Below are 21710 nucleotides of genomic sequence, written 5' to 3'. Positions count from 1 at the left end.
CACCCAGTGCAGAGCTCAGCTCCAGGATCCATCTCGGGACTCTGAGATCATGACCTGAGCCAAAACCAAGAGTTGGACGTTTAACTGACTGAACCACCCAGGCGCCCCTTCCTGCTGTTGCAAAAGCTTCAGGGGCGCCTGGCTAGCTCTTAGAGCACACAACTCTTGATCTTGAGGTCATGAATTTGAGGCCCACATTGGGTGTAGATTTGACTTAAAAAAAAAAAAAAGCTTCATAATAAAAAGTTTAAAAACTAGTTTTTTAGAATAGTTGATTGCCCTCCTTTATAAGAAAATAACCCAGGGTGGAGCACAGCCAATCTCTGCAGACCAGTAGGAAATGGAAAGCTCCCTGATCCAGAGAGAGCTGTTGCAAGGCTCTTTAGAGACAGCTCCCACCCCACCCCACCCACGCCCTAGTTTATTACCTGGTATCAGCAGATAACTGGGGATAATTGGTGACATCTCTATCTTTGCTACATTCTTTAGATTTCAGGGTTTAATGACAGGCAGTAGTCAATCTAGTCTGTGACCCACCACCACCTGAGGTTCACCTGACTGCCAGCAATAATATTTAACATTTTAAAAGTCAGCAGATACTTTAACCCTTAGGGATAATCTGTTTCCTTATTCTTTGGGAAATAATACAACAATCAAAAGATAATCATGGGGCATCCCCAGTGGCGCAGGGGTTTAGCACCACCTGCAGCCCGGGGCGTGATCCTGGGGACCCGGGATCGAGTCCCACGTCGGGCTCCCTGCATGGAGCCTGCTTCTCCCTCTGCCTGTGTCTCTGCCTCTCTCTCTCTCTCTGTGTCTCTATGAATAAATACACAAAATCTTAAAAAAAAAAAGAGAGAGAGAGAGAGAGAGAGAATCATGGGAAAGTAGGATGTTAATAGATGGGAAAAGTACTGCATAAGCAAACTAACAGATGGCCCTGAACTGCTCCAAGCCAGATGCGCCCATGTGTCCCTGGGCAGAGCTGTTCTGACTGCAGCATTGTAACAAACCAACAAGGTGAGGGCAGCTCTACACACACAATGCCAGAGGTTGGAGCATTTCATACCATCCTTCCTTTTCAAATTATTCACTTGTGGTTTTTAAAAAGATTTTATTTATTCATGAGAGAGAGAGAGAGAGAGAGAGAGGCACAGGAAGGAGAAACAGGCTCCACACAAGGAGCCCAGTGTAGGACTCGATCCCAGGACTCCGGGATGATGCCCTGAGCTAAAGGCAGACACTCAACCAGTGAGTCAGCCATGCATCCCAAAATTATTCACTTGTTAAAAAGAAAATTATTCGCTTGTTTTCTCTGCTCCACATTATGGATTTCTTCTTCCACTCACAATTTTCTATTTGGTTTTTCTGTTATTTAACTTATCGTGTTTACATACTTGCTTATTTCAATTTGAGTATTTCTACTTGTTTCATTTGGCTTATTTTATTTTATTTTAAAGATTTATTTATTTATTTATGATAGACATAGAGAGAGAGAGGCAGAGACACAGGAGGAGGGAGCAGGCTCCATGCCAGGAGCCTGACGTGGGACTCAATCCCGGGACTCCAGGACCGCGCCCTGGGCCAAAGGCAGGCACCAAACCGCTGAGCCACCCAGGGATCCCTATTTGGTTTATTTAAAAAAAAAAAAATTTAGAGATTCATTTTTGCAGGGGGGCACAATGAGTGGCTTAGCTGGTTAAGTGTCTGGCTCTTGGTTTCTGCTCAGGTAATGATCTCATGGATTGGGGGGATCAAGACTTGTGTGGGGCTCTGTGCTCAGCAGGAGTCTGCTTGAAGATTCTTTCCCTCTGCCCCTCGCCCAAATTGTGCTCTTTCTCTCTTTTCTTTAAAATAATCTTTAAAAAATATACTTAAGGGGGATCCCTGGGTGGCGCAGCGGTTTGGCGCCTGCCTTTGGCCCAGGGCGCGATCCTGGAGACCCGGGATCGAATCCCACATCAGGCTCCCGGCGCATGGAGCCTGCTTCTCCCTCTGCCTGTGTCTCTGCCTCTCTCTTTCTCTCTGTATGACTATCATAAATAAATAAAAAAAAAAATTAAAAAAAAAATATATACTTAAAATTTTTTTGAGAGAAAAAGAGTGTGCAAGCAGGCTGGGGGAAGAGGCAGGAGAGGAAGATAGAATCTCAAGCAGGCTCCACAGGAGCCTGAGGCAGGGCTCAATCTCATGACCCTGGGATCATGACCCAAGCCAAATTAAAAATTTTATTTTTAAGTAATCTCCGCACTCAGTGTGGGGCTTGAATTTACAACCCTAAGATCATATGCTCTACCAACTGCCAGGGACCCCTCATTTGTTTCCTTTTAACAGCCACCTACTCTTTCTTTGTAATGCCCTGTCTGTGCACAATAGACTAAATTCAATCTCTTTGAACATCTTCGGCCTTCATACATGCTGTTATCAGAGTTTCTTATTGTGGGACTCGATCCTGGGACTCCAGGATCACGCTCTGGGCTGAAGGTGGTGCTAAAACTCTGAGCCACCCAGGCTGCCCTCTGGATGTCTTCCAAGGGAGCTCCATGTGAGACCTTCAGAGCCTGCAGGTGTTCCTGTGGAAACGACCTGGCTTTTGCCTTTGCTCAGTCCTGCAGGATTTGCAGGTCCCAAACCATGCTTTTAAGTTATTAAGGAACAGTTCAGATATACAAAAACATGGAAAATTATACCGTGAGCTCCCATGGAGCCCCCAAGTATACCTCCTTGACTGCATTACTTTTTCTACGCACCCCCGGGTCACAGCCCGGGTAACTACTTGCTTGAATTTAGCATTTTGCAATCCCACACATTTCTTTTAATATATATATATTTTTAATTTTTATTTATTTATGATAGTCACACAGAGAGAGAGAGAGGGGCAGAGACACAGGCAGAGGGAGAAGCAGGCTCCATGCACCGGGAGCCCGACGTGGGATTCGATCCCGGATCTCCAGGATTGTGCCCTGGGCCAAAGGCAGGCGCTAAACTGCTGCGCCACCCAGGGATCCCTTCTTTTAATATATTATACTTAACTCTAAACAATAGTTAAGCTGTAAATGTTTTTAAACAGTACACACCACATATGTATTCTTTTGTAATTTGCCTTTTTTTCCCTTCATGTTTGTGAGATTAATCCATGCTGGCACATTAGTCATACCACCACTGCATCTAACACATCACTGCTCTCTAGTCTTAGATTTTTTTTTTAATTTTTTTTATTTATTTATGATAGTCACACAGAGAGAGAGAGAGAGGCAGAGACACAGGCAGAGGGAGAAGCAGGCTCCATGCACCGGGAGCCCGATGTGGGATTCGATCCCGGGTCTCCAGGATCGCGCCCTGGGCCAAAGGCAGGCGCCAAACCACTGCGCCACCCAGGGATCCCCTAGTCTTAGATTTTATGAATATACCACAAGTTGTCCATTTAATTGTTGGACAACATTTGTTTCCTCTCCCTCCCCCCCTTGAAATTACCCATTACCGAAAACTCATTATGAAGGAGTTTTGTCTACATAATCTACAACATACATTACATAATGCATGCAAATTTGGTCAGGGTGTATTTAGGGTGTATTCTAGAAGTGGAAGCACTGGGTTGAAGAGAATGTGCATATTTCAGAGGTATTGCCAAATTGTTTTCCAAATGCATAAAGTTACAGTCCACAAACAATGTCCAGGATAGTTTTTATTTCTCCACTCTAGGATTTCCTCACCAGCCAAATTACATCCACAAGCTCTGTTGACACAAATTTCTGTCTACCCTACAGACCAAGGCATGTGGTTGGGACCCCAGCCATCAAGCAAAATCTTTACCCCCTGAACATTGACAGGAGAATGCCCACAAGCTCCTGGCTTCATGCTCTGTGGCTGAGGCAGAGTGGAGAGTAGATGAGGTCAGAGACAACACAGCTAGACTTGGGAGGACCTTGTTGGGTGGTCTCTGTGAAGACTCTGGGTTTCCCTCTCAGTGAAATAGGAGCCCTTGCAGGATACTGAGCCAAGGGAGAGACAAGTCTCAAGTCATGATTTGGAGAGAAATTTCTGGCTGCTGTGTGGATATGCCTGTAATGGGGTAAGGGTGGAAGCCAGGAGACCAGCTGGGTTTTGCTGCAGTCATATAGATGAGCTGGTGATAGCTCCTACCAGAGTAGGATGGTAGTGGAGGTATGAGAAGAGTCAGATTTTGGTGTTATTTTTAAGGTAACACCAGCATGGTTTGGATATGTAAGGAAAGGAGACTATTCAAACTCACATGTATGTATGAGTTTATGTACACAAGTCCTTAGTGGTGTTGCCACTCGACTGGCTCTCAGTAAAGCATGTGACTCCATCTCAGGGTCATGGGTTGAAGACCCACATTATGGGACACCTGGGTGGCTCAGCAGTTGAGCGTCTGCCTTTGGCTCAGGCCGGGACTCAGGATGGAGTCCTGCATCGGGCTTCCTGAGTGGAGACTGCCTCTCTCTGCGGGTCTCTCATGAATAAACAAATTCTTAAAAAAAAAAAAAAAAAAAGCCCCACATTAGGCATAGAGCTTTTTTTTTTTTAAGACTTTATTTACTTATTGGGGGGCGGGGGCAGAAACACAGGCAGAGGGAGAAGCAGGCTCCATGCAGGGAGCCCGATGTGGGACTCCATCCCAGATCCCAGGATCATGCCCTGAGCCAAAGGCAGACGCTCAACCGCTGAGCCACCAGGGCTGCCCAGAGCTTACTTATAAAGTCTTTGGTGGTGGTGTTCGTAATGGGGAGAGAAAAGGAAGTAACACACATATTCTCCAACAGGGAAATGAATAAATTGTGAAGGGGCTAACAGACTGGCCAGTGGCTGAGGATTCCAAGGATGAAAAGCCTGGAGAGACAGGCAGAAGCCAGGCCCTGGGAGGTGCACCATCTGCAGTGGCAGAAAGGCTAGTCTCTGCTCAGAGCTGCTAGAAAGCTGTGATATCTAGCCAGTGGGCTAGGAAGGAGGGCTGTTCACTTCTGAAGTTGCTCCACTCGTAGAGCATGGAGTGGTGGTGTTTTGGAATAGAGGTTTTAACCAAGCACCATCACTCCTGAGGGGACACTGTGGGGCTCAAGGATGCAGAAGGCTGGAATGTGATTTCCATGCAAGTTCATGTGACCACCTTCACTATGGCTGTAGGCTAATCTTATACCCCAACCCCTGAGCTAGCTTAGGAAGGAGGGTCCCAACACCTAGGGTAGGGCTTGGACCATACAGATAAGAGCAAGAAAATGCAGAGGAAAGCCTCAGGACCAGGAAGTTGACCATCTACTACTGACATCAGGAACTAAGGATGAGGGTGTTACTGACTCGCACATTAATGATTGAGCTGTTTAAAATTATGTAATTGTAGCAAATACCTAAATAGGGCTTAATATGTGCCAGGCACTGTTTAAATGTTTGCATATACTTAAATCTAATGAAAACTCTTTGTAAAGGTAGATACTCCTACCCATTGACAAATGGGGAAACCGTGATAGAGTGGATAAGTTACCTACCCAAAGTGAATCTCTCTTGCTCCAGGAATCTTAACCAGTCCCTGATACTTCCTATGTGATACTGGTAACCTTGAAGAATGCACTCATAAATAGAAGTACTCATATATAGTACCCAGAGACACCTATCAACATAAAACAAGTTTTTAAAGCCTTTTTTCCCCCTAAATAAAAATGGACAGAGGGGGATCCCTGGGTGGTGCAGCGGTTTAGCGCCTGCCTTTGGCCCAGGGTGCGATCCTGGAGACCCGGGATCGAGTCCCACGTCGGGCTCCCGGTGCCTGGAGCCTGCTTCTCCCTCTGCCTGTGTCTCTGCCTCTCTCTGTGTGTGTGACTATCATAAATTTAAAAAAAAAATTTAAAAAAATGGACAGAAATGTGTATGGAAGAGTGGAATCTAAATTACAGGAAAACACACGAACAACAAAAAACACCCAAGTTGCAGTAGAACTACATGAAGAATTATTGCATATTTGTGAAGTTCAAGAAGATATAAAGATACGCTGTTTAGGGGACATATTCAGAATTAAAACTGTTAAGAAAAAGTCAGGGAGGGCAGCCCCGGAGGCACAGCGGTTTAGCGCTGCCTGCAGCCCGGGGTCTGATCCTGGAGACCTGGGATCGAGTCCCACGTCAGGCTCCCTGCATGGAGCCTGCTTCTCCCTCTGCCTGTGTCTCTGCCTCTCTCTCTGTCTCTACGAATAAATAAATAAAATCTTTAAAAAAAAAAAAAAAGAAAAGAAAAAGTCAGGGAATGGTTAACAGCCACAATTGAGCTGGGTAGTTTCCTCTGAGTGGGAAGGATTTTAAAAGGGAAATTAAGTCAAAGGCAGGTTTGCTTCAGTTCCTGGTAAAGTTCTAAGGCTGGGTGACCAGTATAGCAGACAGAAAGGAACTTAATCTAATTATCTAACATCCTGAGCCTTCCTTTCCTTGCCTGTGAAGTGGGGTAGATATTATCAAAGTTGCAAGGTTGAGCTTTAAGGGTTTAATGAAGTGGAGCACATGAAAAGCTTAGCACAGATCCAAGCACTAAATACTTGCTGTGAAGAAACAGGAAAATGGCTGAGAGCCAAACACAATTATGTGCTTGGGAACTTCTATCATAGTAGTATTAATTCAGAAATCCGTGGAGGAAAAAGTACAATCTCCTCCTACCCTCACCCCATCCCAATCCCTCCACAGAAGTATCCTTAACTGGTAACAGACTAGTTTGGTTCTTACCTAAAGCAACAGAGCCTAGGGGCACCTGGAGGTGCTCAGTGGGTAAAAGCGTCTGCTTCAGCTCAGTCATGATCTCAAGGTCTCAGGATGGAGTGCTCTTGGGCTCCCCGCTCAGTGGGAAGCCTGCTTCTCCCTCTCCTGCTAGCCCCTGCCCATTTTCTCTCTCAAATTCCCTTTAAAGGATTCCTGGGTGGCGCAGTGGTTTGGCGCCTGCCTTTGGCCCAAGGAGCGATCCTGGAGACCCAGGATCGAATCCCAAGTCGGGGTCCCTGCGTGGAGCCTGCTTCTCCCTCTGCCTGTGTCTCTGCCTCTCTCTTGTGTTTTTATTCATGAGAAACAGAGGCAGACAGAGGGAGGACTAGGCTCCCTAACTGGAGCCCAGCATGGGACTCAAAATAATAAGAGTTAATAGCCCCAAACTGGTGGCCAAATTGTTACCACCACTTGATATTAGAAAGATACAGGGAAAACATGTGATACCATGAGAAGAACACTGATCATAAACTGGCACAACCTTATGGAATACACTATGTGGGACGCCTGGGTGGCTCAGCGGTTGAGCTTCTGCCTTTGGCTCAGGGCATGATCCTGGAATCTGGGATGGAGTCCCACATTGGGCTCCTTGCAGGAAGCCTGCTTCTCCCTCTGCTGTGTCTCTGCCTCTCTGTTGTCTCTCATGAATAATCTTTTTTTTTTGAATAAATAAAATCTTAAAAATAAAATGGAATACACTATGCATTGTTTCACATGCTTAAGTCTTTTAAAATCCTATAACATAACTTCAGATAGGTGCAAGTGTCAGGGAATCACCACTGGTATATAAAGTATATGACTAGAAACCTAAATGCCCCCATCCCAGGAACTGGGAAATTTAAGATTTTTTATTTATTCATGAGACGAGAGAGGTAGAGACAGGAGAAGCAGGACCCATGCAGGGAGCCTAATACGGAACTTGATCCTGGGACTCCAGGATCACACCTGGAGGCGAAGGCAGACACTCAACCACTGAGCCACCCAGGTGTCCCCACCCCCGGTGTTAGTATTTCAACACCCTAAAAATTTTCATTACTTAACATCTAGTTCATTAAAATCCTGTGGTACACCACCTAAAATCCTTAATTTTAGGGTCAACCTCACTTTAGTTTTTTTCTATAAAGCTGCAAAGAGGTATATAGCTAGATGTCAACTGTGATGCTCATTCACAAATAAGTTATCTTTTACTTCCGCAAATCTTTTGGTACCACCTTATTTTTACCAAGACCAAGCTTATTTTAAAGTATTTTATTGGAATCCTTTTAAAAAAAAACAAGTATTCATATTAAATAAGTCTAATTGGTCTAAAAGTATTTAAGCATCTCAAAATTTCTGGGCAGTTTCTTTCCTCCAGTAAGTTGACAGCTGCTCGCATAGATTAATGCAGGGAAATTAGATGGAAGTTCCTAGGATCTGCCCAACACCAACCAGATAGGAGACATCCTCTGCATGAACAAAACCCTGAAATTTCATAAAAGAACATATATTAGAACCACGTAGCCAACTGGAATTAAAACATGAACCTGGGCAGTTAGGGGAGTCCTCAATCAGTGGTTTCAAAGATCCTCAGAGAAATACTCATGTTCCAAGATGGTAATCATTACCACTCTGGGGCTGGCAGAAAAACTGGCACTCACCATAGCAGCCAAGGAAAAAGGACGTGACTCTTCACAGACCGCAGGTTCGAGTGGCAGGAGCCATTCCAAGGGTACAGACATCTCAATAGCACTGATCCGAGAGGGTGAATTACAAACTTCAGCCCTTCAGTATCTGAGTAGTACCTAACCTTTGAAAGGGCACCGCCCGAGGTAGGCTTCCAGAATAATCAAGCTAGAAAGATGAAAACAGGAACAGACAGCCAATGATAAGTACAAGCAATGTCAAGGGCCCCCGTTGGGCCCTTCTCAGACTCACTATCCAGTTCTCCAAATGAGTCAGAACGTAATTTTTGACATCAAGACCAGTGTCAGAGACTCTAGTCTGAGAAATCATCATTCCCATTCTAAGGAGGGCTGGATCGGGGGAGGCCATTCTGAAAGAGTGTAATGCACTAAAAACAATTGCATCATTGCATCAGTAGCAAGGATGTATAGCAAACGAAGAGCACAGACGAGAGAAGTGGGGAGAATAAAGCGGGGGAGGACGGACGTCGCGACACGGACCTCGAAACTGCAAAAAAATACCTCCACGAGAAAAAAAAAAAAAAAAAAACCTCCACCAGAAAAGCTAAGCATATAGAAATATACAGAATGGGGCAAATCGAACCCCAATAAAAAAATAAACATACACAAAAAATAAAGCAGGTTTAACTAGGCTTAGATATAAACATGGAAAGTCAAAAAGGCCTTTTCAAAACAATTACAAAAGAAATGTAAGCCAAAAATAGTCCTTGGAAAAAAACCACCGGTTAAAATACTTGCATTGCTGTGCGTGTTCAAGAGAAAGCAAACTCCATACTGACCGAATAAAAACAGCTTTGGGGACGAGATGGTGAGCAGCACTGAGAAAGATCTCACATCTAATACATACCTTGAATCCAGGGTAACAGCGGCGGAAATCTTCAAACACCTATTGGGGAATCAAACAGGGATTCGTCACTAGTAAAGGTTTCCGGGCCGTCCGCTATTTCCCCAGCCCAGCGGCGGGGGGTTAGTCAGCGCGCTGCGGTGATGGCGTCAGCGAGACACTCAGAGTCACCGGGGTTCATCATCACTCCCGTCCTCCCCCAGGGACTCGGCCGGCCACCCCATCTCGCACAACCCACTCACCCTGGTAGCGCTGCGGATCGGCCTCCGAGGACCAGGGGTCTGGGAGGACACCAAAAGTCAGCGGAGGGCGGGGGCGACGGCAGCCTAATGCCCCCCTTCCGCCCTGGGATGGGTCAGCTCCCAAAAGCGCCGGTCACGGGCACATCAGAAACTCTAGTCTGTAAGGGCAGCTCATCCTGCTCAACCGGAGGCTGCCGTCCCCTCACCCAGCAGGGCCCCGGTGTAGGAGAGTGGGCGCCGCATCGAGCCGCCACAGCACCACTGCATAACGCCAGCCGAACCTACCACCTCGCGAAAGGAGCGAGCCTTTGTGGCCCCGCGTATTTATAGCGGCATGTGCTGGGGGCCTGACATGTAGGGCTGTCTTCGCCAGTGCCTGGCTCGGCCACCGCACCGTCCTCTTCGTCCGAAAGAGAATAGGCCAAGTGAAAGAGAGGCCAGCCGTGAATGTCTCACACTCTTCCGGGCAAATATTCGCACATATTTTGTTAATTTTGAAAAACAAAAAAGAGATGACTGTCTCTCGGCCGGCGGTGTCAGATGCGTCCCTGGCCCTGCCAGACGCATGCGCAGCTGAGCGCTCCTCCGCAGGGGCTTCCCCAGGCGGGCGGGTCCCCGGAGAGTCTGCCCCAGGGACCTCTCCCTTGTCCTCACCTGTGCACGTCAGGGTTCCGGTCCTTCCGAGAGAGGGTCACCAGCTCCATCTAGCCAGCTAAACCTGAATTCGCTACCCAGTCCAGCCTGCACAACTGTCAGGCACGTTAACCTGTCTTTTTTTTTTTTTTTTTAAGATGTTATTTATTCATGAGAGGCAGAGACACGGGCGAGGGGAAAAGCAGGATCCAGGCTGGGAGCCCGATGTGAGACTTGACCCCAGGATTCCAGGATCACGCCCTGGACCAAAGGCAGGCGCTAAACCGCTGAGCCACCCAGGCGTTCCCCCCCCCCCCCTTTTTTAACAGCTTTAAGATATAAATGATATACAACAAACAGTTTTTTTTAATATACCATTTGAGGGGCACCTGGGTGGCTCACTTGGTGCTCCGTCTACCTTCAATCAGGTTATGATCCCAGGGTCCTGGGATGGAGCCCCACATGGGCTTCCTGCTTAGGGGGAGCCTGCTGCTCCCTCTCCTTCCGCCCCTCACTGCCACCTCCCCTCCCAGCTAGTGTTGTCTCTGTCTCTCAAATAAATAAATAAAATCTTTAAAAAAAAAAAAATAAAGTATACCATTTGAAAAAAGTTACCCACTTGATAACTTTAAAAATTCTAACTTCTTTTAAGTTAGTAGTGTTAATGTATTCAGGTTGATGTACAACCGATCTGCAGAACTTTCTAAAAATACTAAAACAATACTATTAAAGTACTTCAATGAGCTAAACTACTATTAAACTACTCCCTATTTCCTGTTTCATGTCCTCTTCATGATTAGTGGATGGCCTGGGAGTTGGCCAGAAAGGGTGCACGTGTTCACACTCTAAATAGCACCATATGTCTCAGGGGGGTTGGAAGCAAAGCAAATTAGAGTGGTACAGCAACTGCCAGTTCTCCCTTTGATAATTTTTTTTTCCCTTTGATAATTTTTGCTCCCCCAGAAATCTGGTCATTTGCTCTTGACCCCTTAATCCATCAACATAAAATATCTCAAATCCCACCTTCCCGAACCCTTCTGTACCTCATTTATAAATGCAGTTAATATTTGGTGATGTATGTTGGCATTTTCATCTTTTGTAAGATAGCCACACATAGGGCAGCCCGGTGGCTCAGCGTTTTAGTGCCACCTTCAGTCCAGGGCCTGATCCTGGAGACCCCGTCAGGCTCCCTGCATGGAGCCTGCTGCTCCCTCTGCCCGTGTCTCTGCCTCTGTCATGAATAAATAAATAATATCTTAAAAAAAAAAAAAAAAAAAAAAAGAAATGCTTAAGCTTGAATTCTCTTCAACACCTTAGCCCACTCCCAAAGATTCTGACTCCTCCTGGAGGCGGGTATATTTTTAGCCTCCCCCAATGATTTTTTTTTTTTTTTGAAGGTTTTATTTACTTATTCATGAAAGACGAGAGAGAGAGAGAGAGAGAGAGAGAGAGAGAGAGAGAGAGAGAGAGAGAGAGAGAGAGAGAGAGCCAGAGACATAGGCAGAGGGAGAAGCAGGCTCCAAGCAGGGAGCCCAATGTGGCACTCAATCCCCATCCTGGGACTCTAGGATCACACCCTGAGCCAAAGGCAAATGCTCAACTGCTGAGGCAGCCACCCAGGTGTCCCTCCCCCAGTGATTTTAATATACCACCACATTATAGAAACAGAGCTTCAATAGCTTGCTTTTTATTTCTTCTATTACCTGGCAGGTTAGAGGAAGGGGGAAGGTAAGAAAGCCCCCAATTCCTGCTGCTGCAGCAGCAGTTAAACATTTACTATATCCCATGGTAGGAGAGTAAGTAGTTCACCAATTTTGTGAGTAAAACAGGCCTTTGGATGGGCTTTGGTAGTGGGCTTTGTGTGGCTCAGTCGATTAAGCATCTGCCTTTAGAACCTGCTTCTCCGTCTCCCTCTGCCTGCCCCTCCCCTTGCTTGTGCGCAGTCAAAAAAATAAAATCTTAAAAACAAAACAGGCCTTTGGGAATTGGTCCAGAAACCAGAAGAGCTTACTATATTCCTTTTCTAAGCTTTCAAGGAGGGCTTCCGCTACTTCATCATTGCTAAAACGTTTTATTTTCCCAGAGGATAAAGATTTATTGAAAAACAGAACTTGAACTGCAATTTGTTTTTATTTTGGAGTAGTTATTTCCAGCCTCAGTTTTGGGTGAAGCAGGAGGTTAGGATTCTATCAAGCTAAAAAAAATGTTAAGGACATTTAACTGCCACAGCAGAACCCCCTAGGGAAGGACTTGTATGGGAGGAAAGCCCATTTCCTTGATCTTCCCAGCTTTATGCTCTACTTTCAGCTCCTTCCCCTTCATAATTAAATTGGATGTTACTTCAAATTCCTATGGTTTTGAGATTGTCCCTAAAAGGAAAAAGAGGTTACTAATCTTATTAAAACTAGGGTTAAACCGTCACTTAGAATAAGACTCCTAGGAACTCAATGTCAACAGTGTTCAGGCAGTGTGGAAAAAAAAAAAAGTATTTGTTGCTAATTTTACCCAGGACATAGTGGAAGTGACCACTTCCATAAACTAATCCATTGAAAAACTTTACTTAATTAGAAGGTGGGGACATGAGAATTACTGAATTTTGCTGGAGCGAAGCAAAGAACCCACTTCATTGCCTTGACCCCCAAATTCTGGGACTCTCTCCCCTCCGTGTCCTTCCTTTGATAACAGCAGCTAGGGTGACCGTGGCAGAAAATGTTGCTTGTCTATGCCATGTTTCTGCTCAAAATGATCTAGATCTTTAAAAGTGAGGTCATTCAGATAAATTGCTTTTATTTTATTTTATTTTATTTATTTTATTTTATTTTATTATTTATTCATGGGAGACATGGAGGGAGAGGCAGAGACACAGGTAGAGGGAGAAGCAGGCTCCCTGTGGGGAGCCCGAGGAGGGCCCAAGGATCACACCTGAGCCAAAGGCAGATGCTCAACCGCTGAGCCACCTAGAGGTCCCACTTTTTTTTTTTTTTTCAAATTATTTTAAAATGAGACGACCAAATCTTTTTTTTTTTTTTTTTTTTTGAGACGACCAAATCTAAGGCTAATTTACACTTGGTCACCCAGCTGGGATTTACAGAACTACACTGTGCATTTGCAACTCATTTTCGCTGTTTTGCACACCCCCAATATCATTCCTAACCTAAATAAAAGACTAGAGGACAAGGGGCAAATTCAGGGCTCTGCACACGTTGAGAGCAAGAGAATAAGGAACAATGAACCTCTCTCACCACTGCCTTTATTTTTTAATTTTATTTTTTTATCCATTCATGAGAGGCACACAGAGAGAGGCAGAGACATAGGCAGAGGGAGAAGCAGTCTCCCTGCAAGGAGCCTGACAGGGGACCCGATTCCGGGATCCCAGGATCACGACCTGAGCCAAAGGCAGCCACCCAACCACTGAGCCACCCAGGCATCCCATCACCACTGCCTTTATTTTTTTTTTAAGATTTATTTATTTATTCATTCATTCATACATACATACAGAGAAAGAGAGAGAGAGAGATAGGCAGAGACACAGGGAGAAGCAGGCTCCACACGAGGAGCCCGACGCGGGACTGGATCCCAGGTCTCCAGGATCACACCCTGGGCCGCAGGCAGCACTAAACCGCTGCGCCACCGGGGCTGTCCCACCACTGCCTTTAAACACACTTCTCCCCAAAACCATTTTTGCAGCTCCTGTCCCTACTTTTCTCCTAAAAAAAGCACACCCACAAAAATGGGCAGCTGAAATTTTGTTTTCTAGCACAGATGTCACTTACAACCAACAATGAAGTCCCAAATAAATGGCCAAAGCAATGGTACCTCACAGGGTACTTCTCTTCAGAAGTACTCTCCCTCTAACCAGTGTGTGGAATTCAGACATTCCAAGAAGAGTCCACTATCCCGCCTCAGATAAAAATAGACTCATATTTTTAATGTTTTATTTTTCAAGTATACAGATTGGGGGGAAAAAACAACCAACCAACCAAAAAGGTCATTCCAGGACGACTGGTGTTTACATAGCAAAATTGGACAGAGGGCGGCAGTGTTTACTCATTTCACAAAGAAAAAAAAAGAACTTACAGTACCAACTTAATTTAAATGTAAAGAACTCTACTGAACTGGTATACCACACAAAAAATAAAATAACAAATAGTATCAAGTTACAATAAAACTTTAGGATAAACTGAAATAGTAGAAAGTTGAAGTTAGAAAGAAACCTAGTGCAATAGCAAGGTCCTCAGATCACCTCTGACTTGGAAAGAAAACTGGAGCAAAAAAGGTAAAAGCTCTAATCCACCTCCTCGATGGTGGGGCCAGACCCAGAGCCCCCTTTGGGAGCCTGAGCCCCAAAGCCACCAGCCCCAGGACCACCCGCTCCCTGGTACAGTCCAGTGATGATGGGGTTACACACCTGCTCCAGCTCCTTCCTCTTGTGCTCAAACTCGTCCTTCTCCGCCAAGGTGTTGGCGTCCAGCCAGGAAATCACCTCCTGGCACTTGTCCAGCACCTTCTTCTTGTCGGCCTCGCTGATCTTCCCCTTGAGACCCTCGTCCTCCACCGCACTCTTCATGTTGAAGGCGTAGGACTCCAGGGCGTTCTTGGCAGACACCCTGTCGCGCTGCACCTCGTCCTCGGCTTTGTACTTCTCGGCCTCCTGCACCATGCGCTCGATCTCCTCCTTGCTCAGGCGGCCCTTGTCGTTGGTGATGGTGATCTTGTTGGCCTTGCCCGTGCTCTTGTCCGTGGCCGTGACGTTCAGGATGCCGTTGGCGTCGATGTCGAAGGTCACCTCGATCTGGGGCACGCCCCGCGGCGCCGGGGGGATGCCGCTTAGCTCGAAGCGCCCCAGTAGGTTGTTGTCGCGCGTCATGGCCCTCTCACCCTCGTACACCTGGATCAGCACTCCAGGCTGGTTGTCCGAGTAGGTGGTGAAGATCTGCGTCTGCTTGGTGGGGATGGTGGAGTTGCGCTTGATCAGGGCGGTCATCACGCCCCCGGCCGTCTCCAGCCCCAGCGACAGGGGCGCCACGTCCAGCAGCAGCAGGTCCTGCACGTTCTCGGACTTGTCTCCCATCAGGATGGCTGCCTGCACGGCCGCCCCATAGGCCACCGCCTCGTCGGGATTGATGCTCTTGTTGAGATCGCGGCCGTTAAAGAAGTCCTGCAGCAGCTTCTGCACCTTGGGGATACGGGTGGAGCCCCCCACCAGCACCAGGTCGTGGATCTGGGCCTTGTCCAGCTTGGCGTCGCGCAGGGCCTTCTCCACGGGCTCCAGGGTGCTCCGGAACAGGTCGGAGCACAGCTCCTCGAACCGCGCCCTGGTGATGGACGTGTAGAAGTCGATGCCCTCGAACAGGGAGTCGATCTCCAGGCTGGCCTGGGTGCTGGACGACAAGGTCCTCTTGGCTCTCTCGCAGGCGGTGCGCAGCCGCCTCACGGCTCGCTTGTTCTGGCTGATGTCCTTCTTGTGCTTCCGCTTGAACTCCTCCACGAAGTGGTTCACCAGCCTGTTGTCGAAGTCCTCCCCGCCCAGGTGCGTGTCCCCGGCCGTGGCCTTCACCTCGAAGATGCCGTCGTCGATCGTCAGGATGGACACGTCGAAGGTGCCCCCGCCCAGGTCAAAGATGAGCACGTTGCGCTCCCCCTTGCCGGTCCTGTCCAGGCCGTAGGCGATGGCGGCGGCAGTGGGCTCGTTGATGATCCTCAGCACGTTGAGCCCCGCGATCACCCCCGCGTCCTTGGTGGCCTGGCGCTGCGAGTCGTTGAAGTAGGCCGGCACGGTGATCACCGCGTTGGTCACCGGGTAGCCCAGGTAGGCCTCGGCGATCTCCTTCATCTTGGTCAGCACCATGGACGAGATCTCCTCGGGGTAGAACGCCTTGGTCTCCCCCTTGTAGCTCACCTGCACCTTGGGCTTGTCCCCGTCGTTGACCACCTGGAAAGGCCAGTGCTTCATGTCCGACTGCACCACCGGGTCGCCAAACTTGCGGCCGATGAGCCGCTTCGCGTCGAACACGGTGTTCTGCGGGTTCAGCGCCACCTGGTTCTTGGCCGCATCCCCGATGAGCCGCTCGGTGTCGGTGAAGGCCACGTAGCTGGGGGTGGTGCGGTTGCCCTGGTCATTGGCAATGATCTCCACCTTGCCGTGCTGGAACACCCCCACGCAGGAGTAGGTGGTGCCCAGGTCGATGCCGATGGCCGCGCTCTTAGCCATGCCGGCGTCCCGCCTCCTTGCCCGCGCTCAGGCTCACGTTCAGGTTTCGGAAAGGCGGTCGGGCTCCGCGACGAGGGCTCGGTCTCTTCGGCAGCTGCGCACTTGACTGGAGGCGGACGCAGCGGGTCTGCGAAAGGAGAGTTGCTGGGCCGGACGCCACCGAAAAGGCCGCTGAGCCTCCGCAGCTTCGCGGTGCGGCAGCGGCGGGGCGGCTCCGCGCTTATAGCGCTGCCCAGCCCCGCCTCCTCGGTCCCCAGCCAATCACGGGGCTCTGCGGGGCGGTCGGTCGGGAAGATTCCAGCGGTTTCGGCTGGCGTCCCGCCTCCGGGCTCCCTGGGACCAATGGGCGTCCAGGACGCCGCCCTCCCAGAACTCTCCAGACTCTTCTGGGGTTCTTGGGAAAGGACGGGAATCCTGAGCGCAGGGAGGTAGCGGTGGGATGGGTGGTTGTGGACTCCGCCCCCCAGCCTCTGCCCCCTGCCCCCTCCCCCTCCCCGGCGACGGCGCTGCGGTCCGCCGAGCTTGAAACCGACCCGAGGGACTGACCCTGGGCTGTCATTGTAGGGCACGTGGGGTTCAAATGAGTCTGTTGATTTAAGATAGGGTTGAAGGGCTACAGGAGTCCGGGGTGGGCGGGGGTGCGCGGGGTACTCCACATACAGAAAGTTTCCGAGTTTCTGCAAGTGGGTGGGGTGTCTGCGGGTCACAGAGACTCGGATTGGGCTGTGGCACTGACGGACTGGGCCGGGTTTGGGCCCCCTGGTAGAGCGGTCCAAAGGCGTAAGCTGCCTGAGGATTGCCTTGGTTCTCAGCGGCGTTTTCCCTACCTTTGATTTAAAGCGGAAAAGAAATGGAAATACATCGCAATATAGTTTTGATATCTTTAACCTACACAGATGGAATTTTGGGGATGGGGAATTTGAACTTTTAAAAGAAAATCAGGTAAACAGGTGGTTATTAAACTGGAGAACGTCCCCCACGCCCCGGAAGGAACGAACAGGGTCAAGGGCAGGGGAGGGGGGAAGGGCAGGGCTGGACCCGCTGAACCCCTTTGCCTCTGGCTGGACTCAGGCTGGAGGCAGAAAAACGTTTCCATAGGACTTCAGCTGTCTCTAAGGCCAGTGGGGCTTTCCCGTGTCCCTGTTGTCTTCCCAGCCCGTGGGTCTGGGCCACCCCTTGCCCTCTTTTTGGCCAGGTAATTCCTGGTTACTACTCAGAGCCCAGAATTCGGTCTTCTGCACTCTTCCTGTTGCTAGTAGACTGTCCAGCCTTTTTATTTTTATTTTTTTAAAGCAATTCTTTTTTTTTAATATTTTAAAAAATTCATCCATAGAGAGAGAGGCAGAGACACAGGCAGAAGGAGAAGCAAGCTCCTTGCAGGAAGCCCGACATGGGACTTGATCCCACATCTCCAGGATCACACCGCCGATCCGCAGGCGGCGCTAAACCGCTGCGCCACTGGGGCTGCCCTGTCCAGCCTTTTTAAATGAAATGTAGAGGATGGGGAGCCAGCGAGGGAGAGGAGAGGATATTCAGTCCTCCTTAACAGCATTAGAAGCCACAGCTGTGATGGGGGAACAGAGGACTGGCTGAGGACAAAGCATGAGCCCAGGGCAGCACATTGACAAGTCCTTGAAACAGGCAGAGGGACCTTCCTCTACAGACTCAACTGCCTGGATATTCATACTTTGCTAAGGAGAAAAGGCAATCTTAGCCCGACCCCCAGGATCCTGTAAGTCTACTTTAACATGTAAAAATTCCTTTAGAATTTCTTTATCTCTAAATCCCCAAGATACATGTTGGCAATCATCCCCCAAGCACATAGCCCACCCATACACATCTGAAGGGTCTCATGACTCGGGTTTTATTAGACAGTAATAAGTGACCTTTTCCCAACAATAGCTGGCCCCCTCAAGGTCCTGGAAACCTTGCTTCCAAATTCCTTAGAGAGCACACTATCCTCAAACCCCTCCCAACTCCCAGGTATATAATCAGCCACCCCTCACGGGGCAGGGCAGCAGCTCCTCCTGCCCATGGGTCCTGTCCCCCTGCTTTAATAAAACCACCATTTTGCCCCAAAGACATCTCAAGAATTCTTTCTTGGTCGTCAGCTCTGGACCTCATCCCACCAAACCTCACCTATATTCCTAAACCTCATCAGCTGGTTGCAAGTAGCCCCTTTTATTTATTTTAAAAAATATTTTATTTACTCATGAAAGACAGAGAAAGGCAGAGACATAGGCAGAGGGAGAAGCCGGCTCCCTGCGGGGAGCCAGATGCGGCACTCCATCGCAGGAACCCGGGATCGAGACCTGAGCCAAAGGCAGACACTCAACCACTGAGCCACCCATGTGCCCCACAGGTGGTCCCTTTATTTATTTGTTTGTTTGTTTATTTATTTATTTATATTTATTTAAAGATTTATTTTTATTTATTGATGATAGACAGAGAGAGAGAGAGAGGCAGAGACACAGGCAGAGGGAGAAGCAGGCTCCATGCAGGGAGCTTGATGTGGGACTCGATCCTGGGACTCCAGGATCACGCCCTGGGCTGAAGGCAGGTGCTAAACCTCTGAGCGACCCAGGGATCCCTTGGCTTTTTTTTTTTTTTTTAATCCTTTGTGGGCATGGAAGATGACCACTTGTTGGGTGCTTGATTATGAAAACATAAGGGACATTAAAGCAATAGCACCCGGTTCACAACCCACCGAAAATAGACTTCATTGCTGTACACAAATAGTTGAGCACAGAGAACAGAGGGAGAAGACAGTTTTTGTGTGTTTGTTTTTATGAGAAGACAATTTTTGATGAAGGGAAAGAATCTTGCTTTTGAACATTTTGCTCAATTGGAATTGCATTCACAATCCCGTGTGTTTGTGCAGGCAAGCGATAACTTTTTTTTTTTTTTTTTTACCCTCAGATGTAGCTCCCTAATGAGTCATCTCCTAATCTAGTCAAACTGGTCAAACTGAAGGAATTTTCCATTTCTTTATGCAATCTCTGGAAACTCCCCAAGCTTCGGTCTTCACTCCCCAATGTATCAACACTTCTAGGGACCCTTACCCTCACCTCCTCCTTTTGGAAGCTTCCTTGTCATTAGCTGCTACTAGAGGCAGTTCTGGATTTACTCCTTTCTCTCCACATCTGAAATTTAAAATACTTCTTTATTGGCCGGAAGCAAAGGGTGTCACTGTACCCACTGCCTGGCAGGTAAACATGGTGATACAACCTCAAATCTTGCTGCTGTTGGTGTAGCAAAAAAAGATCCACTAGAAATGCTGTTTTCCATGAATCATCAGCTACGCCCTATAGTTGACTTACCTTTTGAGTTAAAATCTCTCTGTGGACTGGTCTGGAAACCCAAACATCTATATTCCTTACCCATTTCCTGACAAGAAGAGGGTCTCCTGAATTTTGTCTTTTACACTGGATGCTTCGCAATGCAAAAAGCCAGTTACGGGTTTAATTGGTTTCTAGGGTGACTGTAAGAACCCCAAGAAATTTTCCAGAATTTTAACTTGACTAATTTTGTAATTAAGTTTTTTTCGGGTTTGGCATTTGAAAGGATCAGGTCTCAAGTTGCCCAAGCTGGAGGGGTTGTCCGGTACTTATTTAAGGGTGGGGAATGGAAGAGGCAGAGCCTAGAACTTGGCAGTGCAGAAGTGAGGAGGAGGGGAGCTCATCACCCTGAAGCTGCTGGAGTTTTGGTGTGTGTTTTTTTTTTCCTTTTCTCCTTTTTCCTGCATTTTCTCAAACAGTACTGCTTTCTCCTCAGTTCTTTTCTTTGTTGTTGTTTTTAGATTATTTGAGAAAGAAAGAGGGCGTGCAGGAGCAGGGGGGAGGGGCAGAGGGAGAAGCAGACTCCCCGCTGAGCAGGGAGCTGAGGCAGACCCCATCCCAAGACCCTGGGATCACTACCTGAGCGAAGGCAGCCGCTTAACTGAGCCACCCAGGCGCCCCTAGTTCTTTTAGTTGTGCGGGATGGTATCATTTTAAGGTTAGAAAAAAGCAAAGGAGATAACTCATAGGAAACCTAGAGCGAGGCATTTCTAACAAGTCAGTAGCAAATAACATAGTGGCTGGGGAGCACAGCAGATTTCCAGCAGCTTGGGAAAACCTGGAGAAGGATGCGTTTGGAACTGACTCTACTTCCTTAAGACAATTTTTCTTTTCCTCCGTGCCCTTCTTCACAGTGCAGTACTTGTAAGTGAACCAACACGTCTCTGTATCTCTAAAATAGAATTAACAATGTCCACCTTGGGACAGCCCTGGTGGCTCAGCGGTTTAGCGCTGCCTTCAGCCTAGGGCTGAAGCTCTAGCTCTGCCTGTGTCTCTGCCTCTCTCGCTGTGACTCTCATGAATAAATAAAAAAAAATTTCTTTTGAGATCTTATTGATTTATTCATGAGATACAGAGACACAGGTAGAGGGAGAAGCAGGCTCCATGGAGGGAGCCCGACGTGGGACTCGATCCGAGGTCTCCAGGATAACGCCCTGGGCAGAAGGCGGCGCTAAACCGCTGAGCCACCTGGGCTGCTCCAAACCTTTTCATTTTCAAAGAGGAACACAAAGGATCAGAAGTTCAGTGGCTCAGTCCGGTCACCCAAACTGCTCATTATAGGACCGGTGGTTGAACCTGCATGTCCCCATATTCACTGGTTTGGACCCCTCTCAATGCTGGCACGTGCATCCTATCCTTTCGTTTTCTGAAGGGAAGGAAGACAAATGGCCACAAAAGGGAGTGAAGTGACTGTCACTTCACTGTCAGGGCTCTGTGCGCCTTAGGGACACCAGGGCCTACGTGACCCACCGGAGCTCGCCTCCTGGCGGCACTCCTGACTCATCGCCCTCGCCTGGCTCCTACCTTTCCCACCCTTCCAGGTCCCCCAGCCCCGCCTCTCCTCTTCGGTCAGAAGCAGGGGAGCCCTGTGACTCCGGCTGGGCTGAAACAGTTCACAGAATCTTCTGGAAAGTAAATATAGAGCCATGACTAAGCTTGATGTCCTAGGGCGGGGTTGGGGTGTTGGATAGTGGGTTGAAACGTGTTCTTACGAGTCAGTCCCCACCCCCAAGCCCGGAAAACTCCAGAGAGTTCCGGACAGGAGTTAAAAAGGGCCGGGAGCGTCAGCCAGCGGGATTCGGGCGGGGCCGGGGCGCGGGAGACCCGTCGGGAGGCGAGCGGGGAGGGCGGCGGGGCGCGCGGGGTGGCCGCAGAAGTGCCGGGCCTGTTCGGCGTTTTCCGATGGTTTTCAAGACGGGATGAAAAGAGGAGAAAGGCGAGATGGCCGCAGTGTCTCTCACACCAGCTAACCGGTGCGACGAAAGCCCGGAAAAGCCTGGCC

The 21710-nt window shown here is 48.4% G+C and overlaps 1 protein-coding gene, 1 long non-coding RNA gene and 2 other non-coding genes across 4 annotated transcripts; all 4 read right to left on the bottom strand.

The window, feature by feature from the left end:
• Positions 1–7991: 7991 nt before the first annotated feature.
• Positions 7992–9825, bottom strand: LOC112913618 (uncharacterized). The gene is made up of 4 exons (XR_003233717.2): positions 9527–9825; positions 9288–9326; positions 8396–8588; positions 7992–8219 (listed from the first exon to the last, which is right to left on the bottom strand). It is a non-coding gene; the product is annotated as an uncharacterized lncRNA (long non-coding RNA).
• Positions 8690–8757, bottom strand: LOC112913834 (small nucleolar RNA SNORD52). Its single transcript, XR_003233749.1, has one exon. It is a non-coding gene; the product is annotated as a small nucleolar RNA SNORD52 (small nucleolar RNA).
• Positions 9410–9472, bottom strand: LOC112913835 (small nucleolar RNA SNORD48). The gene has a single exon (XR_003233750.1). It is a non-coding gene; the product is annotated as a small nucleolar RNA SNORD48 (small nucleolar RNA).
• Positions 9826–14080: 4255 nt separating the features above from the next.
• On the bottom strand, positions 14081–16691 carry LOC112913617 (heat shock 70 kDa protein 1). The gene has a single exon (XM_025990479.2). It carries the CDS (start codon positions 16368–16370, stop codon positions 14445–14447), a length of 1926 nt encoding a protein of 641 aa, XP_025846264.1. The 5' UTR covers positions 16371–16691; the 3' UTR covers positions 14081–14444.
• Positions 16692–21710: the final 5019 nt, after the last annotated feature.

Source organism: Vulpes vulpes, chromosome 1, assembly GCF_048418805.1.
Source record: "Vulpes vulpes isolate BD-2025 chromosome 1, VulVul3, whole genome shotgun sequence".
Classification (NCBI taxonomy): domain Eukaryota; kingdom Metazoa; phylum Chordata; class Mammalia; order Carnivora; family Canidae; genus Vulpes; species Vulpes vulpes.
The sequence above is the reverse complement of the archived record's forward strand: the minus strand, read 5'-3'. Positions and strand labels throughout refer to the sequence as shown.

Excerpts from the sequence above, each read along its gene's own strand:
- LOC112913617 (XM_025990479.2), bottom strand. The coding sequence starts at position 16,370 with ATGGCTAAGAGCGCGGCCATCGGCATCGACCTGGGCACCACCTACTCC.